The sequence below is a fragment of the Mustela putorius genome, unplaced genomic scaffold, assembly GCF_011764305.1.
Source record: "Mustela putorius furo isolate JIRA1106 unplaced genomic scaffold, ASM1176430v1.1 tig00537227_pilon_pilon_pilon, whole genome shotgun sequence".
NCBI lineage: Eukaryota > Metazoa > Chordata > Mammalia > Carnivora > Mustelidae > Mustela > Mustela putorius.
This window is the reverse complement of record NW_025422368.1, coordinates 179,603-203,193: the sequence shown is the minus strand read 5'-3', so window position 1 is coordinate 203,193 and position 23,591 is coordinate 179,603. Positions and strand designations below refer to the sequence as shown.

The 23,591-nt window shown below is 36.2% G+C and overlaps 1 protein-coding gene across 1 annotated transcript; it reads left to right on the top strand.

Moving 5' to 3' along the window:
- The first annotated feature begins 691 nt into the window (after window positions 1-691).
- Window positions 692-1,633, top strand: LOC101674157 (olfactory receptor 2AP1-like). The gene has a single exon (XM_004782209.3). The coding sequence runs from the start codon at window positions 692-694 to the stop codon at window positions 1,631-1,633; it is 942 nt and encodes a 313-aa protein (XP_004782266.3).
- Window positions 1,634-23,591: the final 21,958 nt, after the last annotated feature.

Genomic DNA, 23,591 nt, shown 5'->3' with positions numbered 1-23,591 from the left:
GTATCACCGGACCGTTTCAGTCTTCACGATGGAGAGGTCTTGGGAAAGGTCTCTGCGGGGAGGAAAAGGAATCTGCCGTTAAAGTTAACACCAGATGGTGCCCTTTGTCAGTGTCCTTTTAAATAACATATACTGTAGTGCAATAAGATAGCAACCGCACAAAATTGCTAACATAGATTTTAGAGTCATAAAATAAGAGAGAAATCATTCTAAGTTTAGACCTTCTGTAGGTGCACAGAATTATTATTCTAAATGAAAAAATTGAAAGAAGAAAAAATATAAAAGAACAAAAAGAAGAAAACAATCAATTTCAATTTTAATTCTGTAGTTCATACCTTAATTTATATTTACTTTATTTGCTAATAAATTGAGAGTTAAAAGGCTGATTTAAGAAATCTATTTAATCAAATAAAATCTACCTTCCACATTTGTTTTAGATTTGTCTATATGCATATGACACATAATATATATACACATATACAGAGTATACACACGTACTCATAATAACTTAGAGGAAAAACAAAATAGAAAGATTAGGAAGGAAAAGATAAATTAATGAAAAAAAATGGTGAGAGCAATTGAAAATGTTCCTAAGAAGCAAGGCCTTTGTTAATTATAAAGTAAAATAAGGAAATGTGTTAATCACTTCATGTCATTATTATTTTCTGTCTTAATTTGTCTGAAGTTAGTGATGATTTGTCTGAAGTTAGTGAACCAGACATCAGTGGTAGAATTCATTCTCCTTGGACTGACAAATGATGCTGAACTTCAAGCTGTGCTTTTCCTTTTTCTGCTGCTAACTTACTTCTTAAGCATCATGGGAAATTTGACCATCATCATTCTGACCCTGCTGGATTATCGACTCCAGACTCCTATGTATTTCTTCCTCCGGAATTTTTCTGTTTTGGAAATATCTTTTACCTCTGTCTTTGTCCCCAAAATGCTAGTCAATATTGGAACTGGAGATAAGACTATCTCCTTTGCTGGTTGTTTCACTCAGTACTTTTTTGCCATTCTTCTAGGAGCAACTGAATTTTATCTTTTAGCTGCCATGTCCTACGATCGCTACGTTGCCATTTGTAAACCCCTACATTATACAACCATAATGAGCAGGAGACTCTGCATTCAACTCGTCCTGTGTTCCTGGTTTTTGGTTGTCATTGTGCCACATGTAATGACTCTCCAGCTGCCTTTCTGTGCATCCAACGTCATCAATCATTATTGCTGTGACTATACTGTGTTGTTGCATCTGTCCTGTTCAGACACACATTTCATAGAAGTGATAGAGTTTATCTCTCTTGGAATTACCCTCCTCTTCACCTTGGTATTAGTGATTCTTTCCTACATGTACATAACCAGGACAATTCTGAGAATCCCTTCGGTTCAACAAAGAAAAAAAGCTTTTTCTACGTGTTTCTCTCACATGATTGTGGTCTCACTTTCTTATGGAAGGTGTAACTTTATGTACATAAATCCTTCTGTTGAGGATGCAGAAACTTTTAATAAGGGAGTGGCTGTCTTAAATACCTCTGTTGCTCCTCTGTTGAACCCTTTCATCTATACCCTAAGGAACAAGCAAGTGAAAATAGCCTTCAAAGATATGGTCAGCAAGATAACAGTGTTTTCAAGGTGAAACTAACTGAGGTTCATAACAATAATAAATAATAAGTAAAGGTTTGAAGGACTGTAGATGTACATTATTATAACATTAAAGTGCTTGTTATTATATATTATCAATACTGTTTACTGAACACCAAAACAGTAAAACTCTTTATTTAATGGAACCTGTTGTGCCATCACTTTATTTCTTAAAATTTTACAGGCCTGTAAGAAGGTATATGTGTGTGTGTGTGTGCACCCTCTAACACTTTTGTTCTACTTTTCTTTATTTGTACCTTACTTTTAAAGAAAAGATTTGGGAGAATTGTGAATATGACTTCTAATAGTGTGTTTTTTACAAGAGCTTTTCTTATCTTATCCACTGCCATATGGTATTCAATCTCTGTATTTGGTAGTTGAATAATCGAATAAACAAGCAGGAGAAATCTATTTTAGTTTGCTAATAACAGCTTAAATAATATATTAGTGAATTAAAGTTAATTTTCAAGTTATATTATTCAGATTTAAATTTAGTGTTTCCACAATAATCAGTTACTGAGAACTTAGGCTACTCAATGTTTGAGATAAAGAAAATTCTGAAGAAGGGAAAATCAATATATGTTTGTTTTCTAACTGATAGGAAAATGATTAATAATGATTTATACACACTTTAAACTCAAGTGAATCCAGGAAAGAGGTAAAGGAATGATTCTAATTTAGGTTAATTAGCACTATATCATTATAGTAAATGCATACAAATTTAGTGTTGTGCCTAGTCATTGTTCTGGTTCTCTTTTAGAAGCATATGGAATAAAGCTATATTAATAGTATCTACGGTGTTAATAGTTTTATAAGCTTAAATCATATTTTTCCTAAATTTCATACTAAACTTTAAATTTTGATAATCTAATATCCTCAGGCAGCATGTGCATCACAACCTGATATTTCCTAAACACTTTTTTTCCATATTAATTTTTCAGGAAGTATGAGCCAGACCCATAGGATGGGTAATTTTAAAATGTAAAGAAGCCAAAAAGAAAATAAAGAAGCTACAGATGTTTCTACTTCAATCTCTTCAATTTACAGATGAAGAAAATTGAGTCCTAGAGATATTAACAAACTTTCATTAGCATATAGTTAAGTTTGCACTCTTGAAGTCTTTACTCATCCATCTAATAATGCAAAATCTACTAAGTTGCAGAGATACTAAAAGAGAGCCCTGGGAAACCATGGAGGAGAAAGATGATTGAAAATGTAGAACTTGTTAAGTCATATACACCTTGTCATAATTTCATCAGAAAAAACACCTACAGGCCAGACACATAGCTGATGTTAACAAGTGAGTAACTTTGATACTTCTTTAGTTTTTTAGATTGACGGGTAACTGACTCATTTGTTCCCTTGATTATTTGTTTTCTACATTATCAGTAGTACATCAATCATAGTCCCCCAAAACATTAAGTCAGATTATGGCGTTTGTTCAATTTCAAAAGACAATCAAATAATAATATGTAGCTGAACACTATTTACAAGAAGTAATTATTTTTAAGGCAGATAAAATTCCATTAATCCCCGAATTAATTAAAATACAAAAGTAAATCAACACACCAACCAAGCAAAAATCTAGGAATATTATGCTGAAGTAGTTGAGAATCTGCAGAAGATAGTAAAAAAAATAAAAGTTAATCAGGTAGAGGAATCATAATATCCAGAGGAATAAGAGGGAGTAATAACTGCATCTCTTAAATTAATTAGAATCTGACTTTGAGTTCAGGCTGGGTTACAGGTTTTGTTTTGTTTTTCTTTGTCTTGTTTATTTATTTATTTTTACAATTTTATGCAACTTACAATTTATGCACAACAAAGTACATCCACTAAAGTTTATAATTTGAGATCTGATACATGTACACATCTCTGAAACCATTACCAAAATCAAAATAATGAACTTCAAAAAGTTTCTTTAGGCATTCTGGCAATATATATATCTCTGGAGGCTTTTAATATTTCAACTTGGCCAGGCTTTAATATTTCAACTTGGCCAGGCTGAGTTATTTTCTAGGATTTCCCTTCCCTGTTTGTTTCCTGTTACAGTGGGCCACCAGAGAGATTATTTGGGATATTTGGAGAATGCAGTAAAGCAGAAACCATTTTGTAGCTCACAGATTGTTCATCTGCTGGTTTATTTTGTTGGTAGGAGACAGCTGGGTTTATTTTGTTGGTAATTCTTCCCGTTACACCTGCATCTTTTTTTCATTTTCTCCAACTCCAGATCCGTTATCTATGTTTAGCTCCATGGCAAAGTTCCCAAGCTTTTATAGGATACCAGTAAACCTGAGTTCAGAGGCACCAAGAGCTAACCCAGGTTTCAGTTCTTCCTCATGTGATTTTGCCCATGTAAGACACAAATTTTATATTGACCACAGAAATGAACTCAAAATGGAGGGTGGACCTATATGTACAAGACAAAACTTTAAAACTTCTCAAGATAGCATAGAGAAAACCCAGAAGACTCTGGGTTTAGCAGTGATCTTTTAGATACAACACCAAAGGCATAATCTATGAAAGAAATAATGGATAAGCTGGAGTTCATTAAAATTAAGAATTTCTGCTCTGCAAAAGACAATGAGAGGACAAGCCACACTGGGAGACAATGAGAAAACAGATTTAAAAATGTCAACTCAAATACACAAAAACTCGTAGAATTTAACAATGTGGAAATGAGCAACAACAATAAAAAATGGGCCAAAGATCCAGACACCCCCATTACCCATGATGATATAAAGATGGCAATTAAGCACATGAAAAGATGATCCACATCATGTATAATCACTGAAATGTAAATTAAAAGAAAAAGGAGAAATCACTGCATACTTATTAAAATGGTCCATTCTGGAACATGACAACACCCAATGTTCATTAATGTGGAGCAAAAGAAACTCATTTGTTGCTGGTAGAATACAAAATGGTACTGCAACTTTGGAAGACAGTTTGATGATTTCTTACAAAATTAAATACACTCTTACCATACAATCCAGCAATCACCCATCTTGGTATTTGCCCAAAGGAAATGGAAACATGTCCACACAAAACCTGCACACATATCATTATAGCAATTTTATTCATAATTGCCCAAATGTAGAAGCAGCTAAGATACCCTTTAGAAGATCAATGGATAAACTATGATACCTCTAAAAATAGAATATTTTCAGTGTTAAAAAAATGACATCAAGTGATGAAAAGACAGAGGAAACTTATGTGCATGTCACTAAGTGAAAAAAGCCAATTTGAAAAACTACATTTTTTTTACATCATTGATTTTTATGTATTTATTTATTTTTAAAAATATAATATATTTTTATCCCCAGGGGTACAGGTCTGTGTCACCAGGTTTACACACCTCACAGCACTCACCATAATAACACATACCCTCTCCAATGTCCATAACCCTACCCCTCCTAAACCCCTCCCCCCAGCAACCATTAGTTTGTGAAATCAAGAGTCAATTATGGTTTGTCTCCCTCCCACTCCCATCATGTTTCATTTATTCCTCTCCTACCCCCTTAACCCCACATGTTGCATCTCCACTTCCTCCTATCAGGGAGATCATATGATAGTTGTCTTTCTCTGCTTGACTTATTTCGCTAAGCATGATATCCTCTAGTTCCATTCACGTCATCCCAAATGACAAGATTTCATTTATTTTGATGGCTGCATAGTATTCCATTGTGTATATATACCACTTCTTCTTTATCCATTCATCTGTTGATGGACATCTAGGTTCGTTCCATAGTTTGGCTATTGTTGACATTGCTGCTATAAACATTCAGGTACACGTGCCCCTTCGGATCACTACATTTGTATCTTTAGGGTAAATATCCAGTAATGCAATTGCTGGGTCATAAGGTAGTTCTATTTTCAACATTTTGAGGAACCTCCATGCTGTTTTCCAGAGTGGTTACACCAGCTTGCATTCCCACCCACAGTGTAGGAGGGTTCCCCTTTCTCCGCATCCTCGCCAGCATCTGTCATTTCCTGACTGGTTGATTTTAGCCATTCTGACTGGTGTGAGGTGATATCTCATTGTGGTTTTGATTTGTATTTCCCTGATGCCGAGTGATATGGAGCACTTCTTCATGTGTTTGTTGGCCATCTGGATGTCTTCTTTGCAGAAATGTCTGTTCATGTCCTCTGCCCATTTCTTGATTGGATTATTTGTTCTTTGGGTGTTGAGTTTGCTAAGTTCTTTATAGATTTTGGACACTAGCCCTTTATCTGATATGTCATTTGCAAATATCTTCTCCCATTCTGTCAGTTGTTTTTTGGTTTTGTTAACTGTTTGCTTTGCTGTGCAAAAGCTATTGATCTTGATGAAATCCCAATAGTTCTTTTTTTAAATTAATTTATTTATTTTCAGCATAACAGTATTCATTATTTTTTCACCACACCCAGTGCTCCATGCAATCCGTACCCTCTATAATACCCACCACCTGGTACCCCGACCTCCCACCCCCCCGCCACTTCAAACTCCTCAGATTGTTTTTCAGAGTCCATAGTCTCTCATGATTCACCTCCCCTTCCAATTACCCCACTCCCTTCTCCTCTCTAACACCCCTTGTCCTCCATGATATTTGTTATGCTCCACAAATAAGTGAAACCATATGATAATTGACTCTCTCTGCTTGACTTATTTCACTCAGCATAATCTCTTCCAGTCCCGTCCATGTTACTACAAAAGTTGGGTATTCATCCTTTCTGATGGAGGCATAATACTCCATAGTGTATATGAACCACATTTTCCTTATCCATTCGTCCATTGAAGGGCATATTGGTTCTTTCCCTAGTTTGGCAACCGTGGACATTGCTGCTATAAACATTGGCGTACAGATGGCCCTTCTTTTTACGATATCTGTATCTTTGGGGTAAATACACAGGAGTGTTCATTTTTGCCCTTGATTCCCTTGCCTTTGGTGATGTTCCTAGGAAGATGTTGCTGCGGCTGAGGTCGAAGAGGTTGCTGCCCGAGTTCTCCTCAAGGATTTTGATGGATTCCTTTTTCACATTGAGGTCCTTCATCCATTTTGGGTCTATTTTCGTGTGTGGTGTAAGGAAATGGTCCAATTTCATTTTTCTGCATGTGACTGTCCAATTTTCCCAACACCATTTATTGAAGAGACTGTCTTTTTTCCATTGGACATTCTTTCCTGCTTTGTCGAAGAAAATTGACCATAGCGTTGAGGGTCTATTTCTGGGTTCTCTATTCTGTTCCATTGATCTATGTGTCTGGTTTTGTGCCAGTACCATGCTGTCTTGATGATGACAGCTTTGTAATAGAGCTTAAAGTCCGGAATTGTGATGCCACCAACTTTGGCTTTATTTTTCAATATTCCTTTGGCTATTCAAGGACTTTTCTGGTTCCATATAAATTTTAGCATTATTTGTTCAATTTCTTTGAAAAAAAATGGATGGTATTTTGATAGGAATTGCATTAAATGTGTAAATTGCTTTAGGTAACATAGACATTTTCACAATATTTATTCTTCCAATCCAGGAGCATGGAACATTTTTCCATTTCTTTGTGTCTTCCTCAATTTCTTTCATGAGTACTTTATAGTTCTCTGAGTATAGATTCTGTGTCTCTTTGGTTAGGTTTATTCCTAGGTATCTTATGGTTTTGAGTGCAATTGTAAATGGGATTGACTCCTTAATTTCTCTTTCTTCTGTCTTGTTGTTGGTGTAGAGAAATGCAACTGATTTCTGTGCATTGATTTTCTATCCTGACACTTTACTGAATTCCTGTATAAGTTCTAGCAGTTTTGGAGTGGAGTCTTTTGGGTTTTCCACATATAGTAACATATCATCTGCGAAGAGTGATAATTTGACTTCTTCTTTGCCGATTTGGATGCCTTTAATTTCCTTTTGTAGTCTGATTGCTGAGGCTAGGACTTCTAGTACTATGTTGAATAGCAGTGGTGGTAATGGACATCCCTGCCATGTTCCTGACCTTAGCGGAAAAGCTTTCATCTTTTCTCCATTGAGAATGATATTTGCAGTGTGTTTTTTAGAGATGGCTTTGATAATATTGAGGTATGTGTCCTCTATCCCCACACATTGAAGAGTTTTGATCGGGAAGGGATGCTGTACTTTGTCAAACGCTTTTTCAGCATCAATGGAGAGTATCATATGGTTCTTGTTCTTTCTTTTATTAATGTATTATATCACATTGACTGATTTGCGGATGTTGAACCAACCTTGCAGCCTTGGAATAAATCCCACTTGGTCGAGGTGAATGATCCTTTTAATGTACTGTTGATTCCTACTGGCTAGTATTTTGGTGAGAATTTTTGGATCTGTGTTCATCAAGGATTTGGGTTTGTAATTCTCCTTTTTGACGGGTTCAAGGTGATGCTGGCCTCATAAAATGACTTTGGAAGTTTTCCTTCCATTTCTGTTTTTTGGAACAGTTTCAGGAGAAGAGGAATTAGTTCTTCTTTAAATGTTTGGTAGAATTCTCCTGGGAAGCCATTTGGCCTTGGGCTTTTGTTTGTTTGGAGATTTTTGATGACTGTTTCAATCTCCTTACTGGTTATGGGTCTGTTCAGGCTTTCTATTTCTTCCTGGTTCAGTTGTGGTAGTTTATACATCCCTGGGAATGCATCCATTTCTTCCAGATTGTCAAATTTATCGGTGATTGTTGCTCATAGTATGTTCTTATAATTGTTTATTATTTCTTTGGTATTAGTTGTGATCTCTCTTTTTTCATTCCTGATTTTATTTATTTGGGTCCTTTCTCTTTTCTTTTTGATAAGTCTGGCCAGGGGTTTATCAATCTTATTAATTCTTTCAAAGAACCAGCTCCTAGTTTCGTTGTTTGCTCTATTGTTTTTTTTGGTTTCTATTTCATTGATTTCTGCTCTGATCTTTATGATTTCTCTTCTCCTGCTGGGTTTAGGTTTCTTTCTTGTTCTTTCTCCAGCTCCTTAGGTGTAAGGTTATGTTGTGTACCTGAGACCTTTCTTGTTTCTTGAGAAAGGCTTGTACCGCCATATATCTTCCTTTCAGGACTTCCTTTGCTGTGTCCCACAGATTTTGAACCGTTGTGTTTTCATCATCATTTTTTCCATGAATTTTTTCAATTCTTCTTTCATTTCCTGGTTGACCCATTCATTCTTCAGAAGGATGCTGTTTAGTCTCCATGTATTTGGGTTCTTTCCTAATTTCCTCTTGTGGTTGAGTTCTAGCTTCAGAGCATTGTGGTCTGAAAATACGCAGAGAATGATCCCAATATTTTGATACCGGCTGAGACCTGATTTAGGACGGAGGATTTGGTCTATTCTCGAGAATGTTCCATGTGCACTAGAGAAGAATGTGTATTCTGGTGCTTTGGGATGAAATGTTCTGAATAGATCTGTGATGTCCATCTGGTCCAGTGTGTCATTTAAGGCCTTTATTTCTTTGTTGATCTTCTGCTTGGATGATCTGTCCATTTCAGTGAGGGGAGTGTTAAAGTCCCTTACTATTATTGTATTATTGTTGATGTGTTTCTTTGATTTTATTATTAATTGGTTTATATAGTTGACTGCTCCCATGTTGGGGGCATAGACATTTAAAATTGTTAGATCTTCTTGTTGGACAGACCCTTTGAGTATGATATAGTTTCCTTCCTCATCTCTTATTATAGTCTTTGGCTTAAAATCTAATTGATCTGATATAAGGATTGCCACCCCAGCTTTCTTCTGATGTCCATTAGCGTGGTACATTCTTTTCCACCCTCTCACTTTAAATCTGGAGGTTTCTTCAGGCCTAAAATGAGTTTCTTGTAGGCAATATATAGATGGGTTTTGTTTTTTTTATCCATTCTGATACCTTGTTTCTTTTGATTGGGGCCTTTAGCCCATTAACATTCAGGGTAACTATTGAGAGATATGAATTTAGTGCCATTTTATTGCCTGTAAAATCACTGTTACTGTATATTGCCTCTGTTCCTTTCTGATCTACTACTTATAGGCTCTCTCTTTACTTAGAGGACCCCTTTCAATATTTCCTGTAGATCTGGTTTGGTGTTTGCAAATTTTTTCAGTTTTTGTTTGTCCTGGAAGCTTTTAATCTCTCCTTATATTTTCAATGATAGCCTAGCTGGATATAGTATTCTTGGATGCATGTTTTTCTTGTTTAGTGCTCTGATCGTATCATGCCAGCTCTTTCTGGCCTGCCAGGTCTCTGTGGATAAGTCTGCTGCCAATCTAATATTTTTACCATTGTATGTTATAGACTTCTTTTCCCAGGCTGCTTTCAGGATTTTTTCTTTGTCACTAAGACTTGTAAATTTTACTCTTAGGTGATAAGGTATGGACCTATTCTTGTTTTATTGAGGGTGGTTCCCTGTACCTCCTGGATTTTGATGCTTGTTCCCTTTGTCATATTAGGGAAATTCTCTCCAATAATTCTCTCCGTTATGCCTTCTGTTCCCCTCTCTCTTTCTTCTTCTTCTGGAAACCCAATTATTCTAATGTTGTTTCGTCTTATGGTGTCACATATCTCTTGAATTCTCCCCTCATGGTCCAGTAGCTGTTTGTCCCTATTTTGCTCAGCTTCTTTATTCTCTGTCATTTGGTTTTCTATATCACTAATTCTTTCTTCTGCCTCATTTATCCTAGCAGTGAGTGCCTCCATTTTTGATTGCACTTCATTAATAGTTTATTTTTTTAATTTCAACTTTGTTATATTTTAGTTCTTTTATTTCTCCAGAAAGGGCTTTTATATCTAAAGAGAGGGTTTCTCTAATATCTTCCATGCTTTTTTCAAGCCTGGCTAGAACCTTGAGAATCGTCATTCTGAACTCTAGATCTGACATATTACCAATGTCTGTACTGATTAGGTCCCTAGCCTTCGGTATTGCCCCTTGTTTTTTTTTTTTTTTGTTTGTTTGTTTGTTTGTTTTTGTGGTAAATTTCTCCACCTTGTTATTTTGTCCAGATAAGAGTATATGAAGGAGCAAGTAAAATACTAAAAGGGTGGCAAAGACCCCAGGAAAATATGCTTTAGCCAAATCAAAATTGATCCTAAATTATGGTGGGGAGATAGGGGATAAAAAGAGGTTCAGGGAAAAAATAAATAAATAAATAAAATGAATAAAGAAAAAATATAAAACAGCAATATATATATATATTAGATAAACTAGTTAAAAAACGTTAAAAAAGAAAAGGGTAAAAACACACATAGAATTCTATAGAAAACATTTAAATGAATCAGAGAGTTGTTAAATACAGAACAAGGATGGGAAAAAAAGTTCCAAATTCCAATATTGGGAGTTAGATTGCCTGTTTCAGTGTTATTAATATTGACCATAACAGACTCCTGATAAAAATCACCACTTTAAAATCCTACAAAATGTAATACTTTTTTGGAAATAACTATGTTCATTTCCTGTTCAAGCAATAAAAAATAAATTAAACAGTAAGAAAACATTTTTCTTTTCAGTTCATAGTGTCTGAAGTATAAGAGAAACATATACAGCATAAATAAAATTCACTGTAATACCTCAAATCCTAGCTTAGAGGACTAATATATTTACACTCATACTGAAGTTTGTTTCAGTATTTTTAGTGGAGTTGCATACTTTCTCAGCCCCACTGGACTATTAGCAAGCACATTTGGAAACGTGTAGAGACAAACCAGGACTTTCACAAAAAAGGCTGACAAACAGAAATGCATATATTAAAAAATAAACCCTTACAATTGTGTGGAGTACCATTTATGCTTCTTAACCTCATCAATGCCCATGGAGTAAAAGTAAACAAAAATAACTGTATTGTTTCTAAAGCCAATGTCAGGTGTATACAGTTTAAATTTAAAGAAATATAGAGTTCCATTTGACCTTAGAATTATATTAAGTCAACCAAATGATACACTTTGACTTGGTATATTTCATCTTGTTCCTTTGTCTTCATCTATTTAAAAGAGAACATTGGTGAACGAAGAAGCTGCGGCAATGCAGTTCTACTCTTATATATTTAACTGTGATCTTCATGCAGATCAATCCAGTCTCTCGAATGCATTTACTCAGAAAACTAGTGTTTCCCTATAAATGGGAAAATTCTTTATGTCCTCAGGGCTTCATGAGTAGATCTGCCTGCTGATGCCAGAAAAAAAGGGCGGGGGTGTAGGGGTGGGCGGGAACTCAAGTTTATAAATATCTTGCATATCTTCATCCAACTGGACAGTTTGGAGCTTGGCAAGCTCTTTTTTGTCTGTTTCCAGCTCTTCACAGACACTCTCGATCATACCCTCTAGGACATACTTGGAATTTGAGTCAAGCATCATTAAGTTGCTTGTGGATTTGCCCTCAGAATTTGTTAAGAAATTCTCTTTTATGTTAGCTACTGATTGCAGAACCAAACGATGTTCTCTGACAACATCCTGGTGCACTGCTGGGGAAGGGTGACTTACCTGGTCTTTAGCCATAGGAACAATTTCCCCAAGGGCAGCCTGGGTCATGGAGACTGACAATAGATCTTGACCAGCAATGAGGGAACAGTTCTGAAGAGTTGCATAGTTAGTGTTGCTGACAGATGTCACAGTAGACTTGCTTGCCACAGGTGCAGACATTGGCTGGCTCTCAGCCATGTCAGGGTTTAGCTCAGTGGGATTTAGTAAGGTAGGGAGAGTCAGGGAAAAATTATGAGTTGGGGATACGTTAACTAATGAGAAGGCCAATGGATGGAGGCCACTCCCCGAGATATTTTCAGAAGACAGGTTTGCATTTATTTGTGGATTCTATAGAATTCTATGTGCCTTTTTACCTTGTGACCTTTTAATTATTCTTAAGGTACAGAAGTGTCAACAAAAGCACTGATGGCTCTTTTCTATCTAGCAGGGTTATTTTCACCACAAAATTGCTTTAAATCTGCAGAATTAAGTTTCACTTATGTAATTATGTACGTTTATGATGTAAATGGATGAACAACTGATATATTGTTGAAGCTTTTCATTACGACGAAAATAACAATCATGGATTACCATGTAAAATGAATTCTGTAGACTATGAAAACAGCCTTTTTAAACTACAGAAATAATTATGTAGATTCTCTGGAGCAAAACTCTGCCCTGATGAAACTTAGTTCTAGGTGTTCTGAATCAGTTGTTACATGATGACATGCAACAGTTATTTACACTATATTATCATATCTTGTTTAAGAGTAAATTTTTTGGGGTTTCTTTGAGAAGCTTGCTTGATAATGTTGTGAGCTGTGGTTATAGTTTCTATCTATCAGGACCAAACACAAAATGGAATAATGCAAATACATTTAGGTAGGGAGTGAAGTCTTTTGGTGACTACAAAGCAAGAAATGGGAGAAAATTATCTCTTCGAAGATGACTTAAAGTCATTGAACATAAAGCTCTTACCAGTCTTGCTTTCTTCAAGATCAGAACAAAGAGTATATTCTTGTTCTCAGCAGGCCCATCCACTAAGCACGTTGAATAAGGACCATAGAGGACTTCACTTTTCTTGTTATTCCAATTGGAAATCACAGATGTAGATGAAGAGCTCTATCAAGACTTCTTCCCATCGTTTGGTTAAAGAACTTAGATTCCTTTTTTTTTTTTAATGGAATTAGTGAATGTTCTTAAACTGCTGAAACTACAGGTTTTCATCTTTTTTTTTTTTTTTTTACAACGTCAGGTGTTTTAGAGTTCTCTTCCACTCCATCACTCCTTACTCAGCTTGTTTTTGTTGTTGTTGTTGTTATTTTTTTTTTTTCTGTAGGTGTGTGCTGATCATGTTACTGAGATTAATTATATGGTTCTGTAGTGTAGTTTACATGAAAATGATGTTTTTTCACTTGATGGTGCAGATATCGAGAGTTTTGGTTCATTATTTTACAATACTGATCTAATAAGGGAAACAGGAAGATTTAAAAATTTATATATAGCATATAAATAACTGGAAAAGTTTCATATGTCTTCCAAAAATACAATAAGCCTCTCTTTATTCACAATTCTTCCTCTTTTTTTCCCTTAAGAAAAAGGAAAGATAGCACAAAGCTTAAGACTTACCTAGGAAACCCATTCATACTCCTAACATGATGTAATTATACTCCTACACAATATACCAGGTAAGAATCAATGCACATTATAATGAACTTACTGTTCTTTTCTATTCTTTCAGTAAAATAAGGGCCAGTTGGTTTATAGCCCATACATATGTGAATGAAATAAGATAAACCCCATGATCTCTTTGCACAGAATTGTAATTTTTTTTTTTTTTTTTTTGCAATACCAAGGGCCGGACTCAGAACTTTTGGAGTTCATGGGGCAGACTTTCTCCTACATAAACTAATGTCTGAATGCTGCAAATAACCCTCAAATGATCCCCAATGAGGAATCATAATGGGGTAAAAACTCTCCCTGCAAACTCCAACCCCTGCCGCTGGCTGTAAGATTTTTGGTGTGAGACTCTCGATGCAATCTATGCCAGAATGTGGCATTTAGCTCTTAGTTAAAGCTAGTAAAGAACAGTTTTATCATTTAAAGAGGTGGTGCATTTGTTCCTCAAGCAAGCAAGAACACCTGTGTTGTAGTATTTCCTAGCTTGTGTATATTTATAGTAATGAAAAGACTGACTCATACACGTTCAGTGTCTTTCTTGTGTTATGAAAGGCAAGTAGACATTATAGCCATAGGTAAAAATGTGTCGTTAAATTGCACACTGACCTTAAATCTCCCTGTATATGCCCGTGCATCTTGCATGTCAAAAGTTGGATTATTGGGCATTTGTTGCAGCCTGCCTGCTACATGTTAGGCAAGTGTGCATTAGTACATAGTCAGAAGTTCTTCATTCTTTTACAATGTTTTTGTCAGATCATCTCATCATAAAAATATAAATAATTCAGGACATTTGTGGGGAAAAGAATTACATTTTATGAAAGATGTTTCAAAGTCTTCCTAGAAAGAACTTAGATGATAGAGCCTAAGAGTTATTTTGTATCTAGTTGATACATTTCATGTTAATTTAATATTACAACCACAAATTTCATTAATCAAAATTATGTAGCATGTGACTCTTTTGGCTATCAGGGTTCTCAATTTTTGTTCTTTTGTTGCATGTACTGTATGTTTAGAGGAGACCGCTTATATACTCAATATGGTTTTACTGTGCCTTACACAAAGAGAAAATCTATACAGAATGTATATCACGGGGTGGGGTAACAGAGTCTCTACTGCACTGTTAGGTGATGGCACACAGAGCATGTCCCAGAACATTTCTGTGCTTAATTACCCAATCAAAGAGATCTAAAGTATGTATATTGTACTGTAATAGGGGTTTATGTCTGGACAATTAAGTGTTTTATTTGTTTTCTGAAATGATGTGAACTTATTTTTCTAAACACTATGATAAATAAACTTTATATTTATACATAAAAAAGGGTAAAAGTTAAAAAAAATTAGAAAAAGAAGAAAAAAAAAGAAAAAGAAAAAATATTAAATTAACTGCAAGACAAAAGAATCATGGGGAGAAAGCCATGAGTTCCATGCTTTGCTTTCTCCTCCTCTGGAAATCTGCTGCTCTCCTTGGTATTGAACCTGCACTCCTTGGTAGGTGAACTTGATCCTGGCTGGATTTCTTGTTGATCTTCTGGGGGAGGGGCCTGTTGTAGTGATTCTCAAGGGTCTTTGCCACAGGCGGAATTGCACCGCCCTTACCAGGGACCCGGCTGAGTAATCAGCTCGGGTTTGCTTTCAGGAGCTTTTGTTTCCTGAATGCTTTCCGTAGAGTTCCAGAAGCCGGGAATGAAAATGGCAGCCTCCCAGTCTCCAGCCTGGAGGAGCCAAGACCTCAGGGCCCCACTCCTCAGTGTGCCCTCAGAGAATAGCACCCAATTACTCCCGTCTCGCTGGCCTCTGGCCACGCTCCAAGGTCACCGAGCCTGCAACTGGTTCAAGGTAACCCCAAGCTGACAGCTCACTCCTTGGCTCTGTCTCTGTAGCTGGCTTCCCCATTCTAATATCTGCAAGCTCTGTGACACTCAGACACCCCCGATCCTTCTGTGACCCTGTGGGACCTAAGGCCACGCTGACCCCACATGGGCTTCACCCCGGTTTAGCCTCTGAAGCAAAGTCCCTCAGTAGAACAGACTTTTTTTTTTTAATTTATTTTTTATTTTCAGCATAACAGTATTCATTATTTTTGCACCACACCCAGTGCTCCATGCAATCCGTGCCCTCTATAATACCCATAACCTGGTACCCAGACCTCCCACCCCCCGTCCCTTCAAAACCCTCAGATTGTTTTTCAGAATCCATAGTCTCTCATGGCTCACCTTCCCTTCCAATTTCCCCCACTTATTTGTGGAGCATAACAAATAGCATGGAGGACATGGGGAGTTAGAGTAGAGAAGGGAGTTGGGGGAAAGTGGAACACACTTTTAAAAGTCCTGATTTTGTGCTCTGTTGCTTCACCGCTTCCCGGGAGCTGGCCCCTCCCACAGCAGTCTATCTTCCTGTCGCTTTGGATTCACTTCTCTGCCAGTCCTACCTTTCAGAAAGTGGTTGATTTTCTGTTTCTAGAATTGTTTCGATCTCCCATTGGATTTGCAGGTGTTTGCAATCTTCAGATAAGCTATCTAGCTGATCTCCTGCTACCTGAAGTAGTCTCAGCCTGCTACTTCTCTGCCATCTTGACTCCTCTGAAAAACTACATATTTTATGATTTCAATATCTGCCTTTCTGGAAAGGAAATCTATGAAGACAGTAAAATTGGTGGTTCTCAGGGGTTGAGGGGTGAGGAGTGATGACCAGGCAGGGCACAGATGATTTATATCTATGTATTTATATATCTATATATCTATATCTATATATATATATATATATATATAGTCAATATCTCTATATATCAGGAACAAATTTCTAAGAAATATCTTGCCTGATAATATTTGCATAAACATTAAGTAAAAACTTAATAGACAAAATGGAAATAGGAAGTAAAAGTTTTCTTAGTTTTTATTTTCTCTTGCTTTGTACCTGAGGACAAATCCACGAAGGGTCAAAAGGTACACGGTGGAGTAGAGAGAACATTTAGAGGATAAGTCAATTAGATAGACTCATCTTGTTTATAAATATAGAAAATACAACCTGAAATTCCAAGGGATGCTAGCTTTTGTTATTATTGGTTACAGAAAATCAAATAAGTTGTTGGTCTTCATATTCTATCAGTTTATTTCCTGGTTCTGCTTTTCTTTACCCTGTCTTCTTAATGAGGTAAATATGCTCTTTTTAATGGATTTCTGAAAGTTTTGTGCTCATTTTTTATAGTTGTAATTATGACAGAAAAGAATATTCTCTTTAAATTTACAAAAATTTATTGAATTGAGTTTTACTGACTTTGACTTTTTTAAACTGACTTTGATCTCATGCCCAACACTGAGTTCTTATTTGTAGAGAGAATATGATTATTTGTAAAGTCTTGGATTGAAGTGTAATCTTGAACTAATCAGACTATCCAAAGACTTGATTGGCTAATTGTGGTTTAGGGACTCACATACAATTTATGGAAATCATTTTACCAAAAGGAAAAAAAAATAGGAAAGAATACAAAATTATTGAAATATAGAAAGAAAGGTGTGTGTGTGTGTGTGTGAGAGAGAGAGAGAGAGAGAGGAAGAGGGACTGAAAGAGAGAGAGAGAAAGCCAAATGAGACAGCAAAAGAGAAAGGGAGATTATTTTGTGCATACAAGATCAAATATCTACTTCAAGACAATTTGATTCCACACTAGGCCATATGGTAAAACTATAAGAAGCATACTCCAAGTACATAACTGTTATACTACAGAGCTTTCCAGATTTTTAAGTGGCATGTCACATATATAAAATGAGAAGGCATGTGATAAACTACAATACCAGCTAATGGAATCAGCTTGAGAGTCTCTTATTTATTCAGTCTTAATGCTCAACCCCAAAACTGAAGCCATCACCATTTTGGTTTGCCCACAAACCACTCTTGTTACCAACTGATTGGATAGTTCTGGTAGTGGATAGACATAGCCTCTGGAATCAAGCAAAAGTGAATTTGAATTCTATCTTATTAGCCATGTGATGGGTCTAACTTTCTATACCTCTTTTAAATGTATTTTTTTACAAGATAAAATCAGAATAATTTACTCTACAAGTTTTCATGTTATTTTTTTAAAAAATCTGGAATATACTTATGCTTATTTTATACTTTCAAATTTGCCTAAAAATATCTCAAAATTTTTAAAAATGGTAATTATTCTATTATAGATGTAAAATCTAAGGAACAAAGGTAGCTTCAAGATGAATAAGGATTAGCTTGTAAAGTATCAAATGTAATCTCTCCAGGTTGCATCTTATTCTTTTTTATATAACTGTGTCTCTATAATTTATTTAAAGGGTAAATAATAATAATTAATAATAATAATAATAATAAATTTCTCTTTCCAGTTGTGCATGCTTAGCTCTGACAATAGCTTTATTTTTTATTATTATTATGTTTTAAGTTAGCCAACATTTGGTACATCATTAGCTTCTGATGTGTTCAACCATTCATTAGCTGCATATAACACACAGTGTTCATCATAACACATGCCCTCCTAAATACCCATCACCTGGTTACCCCATCCTCCTACCCATCTTCCTTCTGTAACCCTCAGTTTTTTCCTAGAGTCCAGAGTCTCTCATGGTTTGTCTTCCTCACTACTTTCATCCCATTCAGGTTTCCCTCCCTTCCCCTAATGTCCTCCATGCTATTCCCTATGTTCCACATATGAATGAAACAATATAGTTGTCTTTCTCTGCTTGAATTATTTCACTTAGCGTAATCCCCTCCAGTTCCATCCATGTCAGTGCAAATGGTAGGTATTCATCTTTTATGATGGTTGAGAAATATTCCATTTTATATATGGACCACATCTTCTATATCCATTCTTCTGTTGAAGGGCATCTTGGCTCCTTCCACAGTCTGACTATTATGTATATTTCTTCTATGAACATTGGGGATATATACCCCTTCTTTTCACTATATCTGTATCTCTTCAGTAATACATTGTCATACAATTGCTGGGTCGAAGGGTAGCTCTAATTTTGAGGAACCTCCATACTGTTTTCCAGAATGGCTGTACCAGCTTACATTCCCACCAACAGTGTCACAGGTTTCCCCTTTCTCCACACCCTGGCCAATAATTGTTGTTTTCTGTCTTGTTAATTTTTGCCATTCTAACCAGCATGAGGTGGTGTCTTTTTGTGGTTTTGATTAGTATCTCCCGGATGGCTAGTGATGTTGAAAGTTTTTTCATGTGTCTGTTAGCCATTTGTATGTCTCCTTTGGAGAAGTGTCTGTTGATGTCTTCTGACCATTTATTGATTGGATTGTTTTTTGGATGTTGGATTTGAGAAGTTCTTTATATATCTTGGATGCCAGCCCTTTATCTGTAATACCATTTTCAAATACCTTCTCCCATTCCATGGCCTGCCTCTTAGTTTTGCTGACTGTTTCCTTTGCTGTGGAGAGCTTTTTATCTTGATGAAATCATAAAAGTCCATTTTTGCTTTTGTTTCCCTTGTCTTTAGAGATGAGTCTTGAAAGAAGTTGTGGTGGCCAATGTCAAAGTGTTCTCCTCTAAGATTTTGATGCTTTGCTGTCTCATATAGAGATCTTTCATCCATTTTGAGTTTATCATCAGTATGGTGTAAGAGAATGGGCCAATTTTACTCTTCTGAATATGGCTGTCCAATTTTCCCAGAACAATTTGTTGAAGAGACTGTTTTCTTTCCATTGGATAGTCTTTCCTGATTTGTTGAAGATTAGTTGACTACAGAGTTGAAGGTTGATGTCTGGGTTCTCTATTATGTTCCATTGATCCATGTTTCTGTTATTGTGCCAATCATGCTGTCTTGAGGATCCCAGCTTTGTAATATAGTTTGAAGTCAGGCATTGTGATGCCCCCAGCTTTGGTTTTCTTTTTCAACACTTCCCTGGCAATTCAGGGTCTTTTCTGGTTCCATACAAATTTTAGGATTATTTTTTCCAGCTCTGTTAAAAACATCAATAGTATTTTGATATCAGGGATTGCACTGAAAATGTAGATTGCTCTGGGCAGCAGAGACTTTTCAACAATGTTTATTCTTCCAATCCATGAGCATGGAATAGTTATCCACCCTTTTGTGTCTTCCTCAGTTTCTTTCATAAGTGTTTTGTAGTTTCTAGAATACAGATCCTTTACCTCTTTGGTTAGATTTATTCCTTGGTATCTTATGGTTTCTGTTGCTATTATAAATGGAATTGATTCCCTAATTTCTCTTTCTACAGTTACATTGTTAGTATATAGAAAAGCAACTGATTTCTGTGCATTGTTTTGTATCCTGCCACGTTGCTGAATTGCTGTATGAGTTCTGGTATTTGGGGGTGGAGTCATTTGGGTTTTCCACATAAAGTATCATTTCATCTGTGAAGAGAGAGAGTTTCACTTCTTCTTTGCTAATTTGAATGGCTTTTATTTCATTCCATTGTTTAATTTCTGAGGCTAGAACTTCCAATACTATGTTGAACAAAGGTGGTGAGAGTGGGCATCCTTGTCATCTTCCTGACCTTAGGGGAAAAGTGCTCAGTTTTTCCCCATCAGCTTATCTTATACATCATTGATTTGATCTTCTTCCTCATTTACCCAGCTGTTAGAGTATCCAGTTTAGAGTGCATCTCATTTATGGCATTTTTAAGTTTGGCCTGATTAAATCTCATTTCTACCTATAGAGATTCTATATTGTCACTAATGCTTTTTTCAAGTGTAGCTATTGACTTCATGATTGCTATCCTAAATTCTGTCTCTGACACCTTGCCTATATCAAAATCAATTAGTTCTATGGCAGAGGACAATGTCTTTGGTTCTTTTCTTTGTTGAGGGTTCTTCCTCCTAGTTATTCTGCTAAGGGATGGTTGAGCAAATGAACAGAATCCAAAATATCAATGATGATGCAAGCAAAATGCACCCTAGAAAAAATCTGAAGTGGTGAGAAGCTACCACAGATATGCAAACAAAGCCAAGAAGATCCAAAATAACTTTTAAAAAGTGTGTGCAGTGGGGAGAGATTATACTATCTTAGGGTGGACAAAGCAGGGTGATCGACCTGTTCCTGCTTGAATTTTTTTCTGTTAGTGTTAGAAGACACCATATTTCAAAATTGCAAAAAATAAGAATATCTATATATCCATTGGAAAGTTATATGAAGAAGAATAAAATGTGACCATTCTCTTAAACTGTATACAAAGATAAACTCGAAATAGATAAAAGACCCCAATGTGAAACAGGATTCCATCAGAGTCCTAGAAGAGAACATAAGCAGTAACCTCTTTGATATCAGCCACAGCAACTTCTTTCAAGATATGTCTCCAAAGGCAAAGGAAACAAAAGCAAAAATGAACTTTTGGGACTTCATCAAGGTCGAAAGATTCTGCACAGCAAAGGAAACAGTCAAGAAAACAAAGAGGCAATTCATGGATTGGGAGAAGATATTTGCAAATGGCAGTACAGACAAAAGGTCGATATCCAGAATCTAAAAAGGACTGCCCAAACTCAACACACACAAAACAAAGAATCATATCAAAAAATGGGCAGAAGACATGAACAGACACTTCTCCAATAAAGACATACAAATGGTATCAGACACATGAAAAAATGTTCATCATCACTAGCCATCAGGGAGATTCAAATTAAAAACACATTGAGATATCACCTTACACCACTTAAAATGGCCAAAATTAGCAAGACAGGAAACAACATTTGTTGGAGAGGAAGTGGAGAATGTGGAACCCTCTTACCTGTTGGTGGGAATGCAAGTTGGTGCAGCCACTTTGGAGAACAGTGTGGAGATTCCTTAAGAAACTAAAAATAGAATAAAAATGTATCTATCAATAATCACTCTCAATGTGAATGACATAAAGGCACCCCTAAAAATGACACAGGGTTACAGATTGGATAAAACAATAGGACCCATCCATATGTTGTCTACAAGAGACCCATTTCAAACCTAAGGATACGCCCAGACTGAAAGTGAAGGGATGAAGAAGCATCTTTCATGCCAATGGGCCTCAAAAGAAGGTCAGGATAGCAATTTTCATATCAGATAAATTAGATTTTAAACTAAAGACTGTAGTCAGAGATACAGGACACTACATAATTCTTAAAGGGATTATCTACCAAGATGATCTAACAATTGTAAATATCTATGCCCCCAATATGGGAGCAGCCAATTACATAAGAAAACTATTAATCAAGATAGAGTCATATTGATATGAATACATTAATAGTAGGAGACCTTAACAGGCTTCTCAGTAATGGACAGATCATCAAAGGAAAAAAAAAATCAATAAAGAAACAAAAGCAATGAATGCATATTGGACCAGATGGACCTCATAGATATATATAGAACATTTCACCCTAAAACAACAGAATACTCATTCTTCTCAAGTGCACATGGAACCTTCTCCAGAATAGACCATATACTGGGTCACAAATCAAGACTCAACTGATACAACTCAGTCAAAAGACTGAGAGGATTCCCTGTATATTCTCAGATCACAATGCTTTCAAACTGGAGATCAATCACAAGGAAAAGTTTGGAAGTAACTCAAAAATCTGGAGGCTAAAGACCACCTTGCTTAAGAATGCTTGGATCAACCAGGAGATCAAATAAGAACTGAAACAATTCATGGAAACCAATGAGAATGAAGACACTTTAGTCCAAAACCTATGGGATACAGCAAAGGCAGTCCTAAGGGGTAAATACATAGCCATCCAAGCCTCCCTCAAAAAAACTGAAAAATCCAGAATACACCAGCTGCCTCTACACCTTAAAAAACTGGAGAATCAACAACAAATCAAACCAACTCCACACACAAGAAATAATCAAGATTAGAGCAGAGATCAATGAGATAGAAACTAGAGATACAGTAGAATGTATCAATGAAACTAGAAGCTGATTTTTGAAAGAATCAGTAAGTTTGATCAACCATTGGCCATGCAAATCCAAAAGAAAAGGAGGAAGGCTCAAATTAATAAAATTATGAGTGAAAAGGGAGAGATCACAACTAACACCAAGGAAGTAGAAACAATCATCAGAAGTTATCAACAGTTATATGCCAATAAGCTAAGCAACCTAGATGAAATGGATACATTCAGGGAAAACTATAAACTCCCAAAATTGAACCAGGAAGAAATTGGCAACCTGAAGAGTGATATCTAATAACGAGATTGAAGCAGCAATCAAATACCTCCCCCCAAACAAGAGCCCAGGACCTGACAGATTCCCTGAAGAATTCTACCAAACATTCAAAGAGGAAATAATACCTATGCTTCTGAAGTTGTTTCAAAAAATAGAAACAGAAGGAAAGCTTCCAGTCTCTTTCTGTGCAGCCAGCATTACCCCAATCCCCAAACCAGGCAGAGACCTCACCAAAAAGGAGAATTTCATACCAACATCCCAGGTGTAATTGGATGCTAAAGGGGGAGGAGTCAAGATGGCAGAGAAGTAGCAGGATGAGAGAACATCAGGTAGCAGGAGGTCAGCTAGATAGCTTATCAAACCATTCTGAACCACTACAAATCCAAAACGATATCGAAGAGAAGAAGAGCAACAATTCTAGAAACAGAAAATTGACCACTTTCTGAAAGATAGGACCAGCATTACCCTGATCCCCAAACCAGGCAAAGACCCCACCAAAGAGGAGGATTTCAGACTAATATCAATGATGAATATGGATGCTAATATTCTCAACAAGATTCTAGCAAACAGGATCCAACAGCACATTAAAAAGATTATCCACCATGATCAGATGGGATTCATCTTTGGGTTACAAGGATGGCTCAACATTTGCAAATCACTCAGTGTGATAGAACAAATTAATAAGAGAAGAGAGAAGAACCATATGGTCCTCTCAATTGATGCAGAAAAAGCATTTGACAAAATCCAGCATCCATTCCTCATT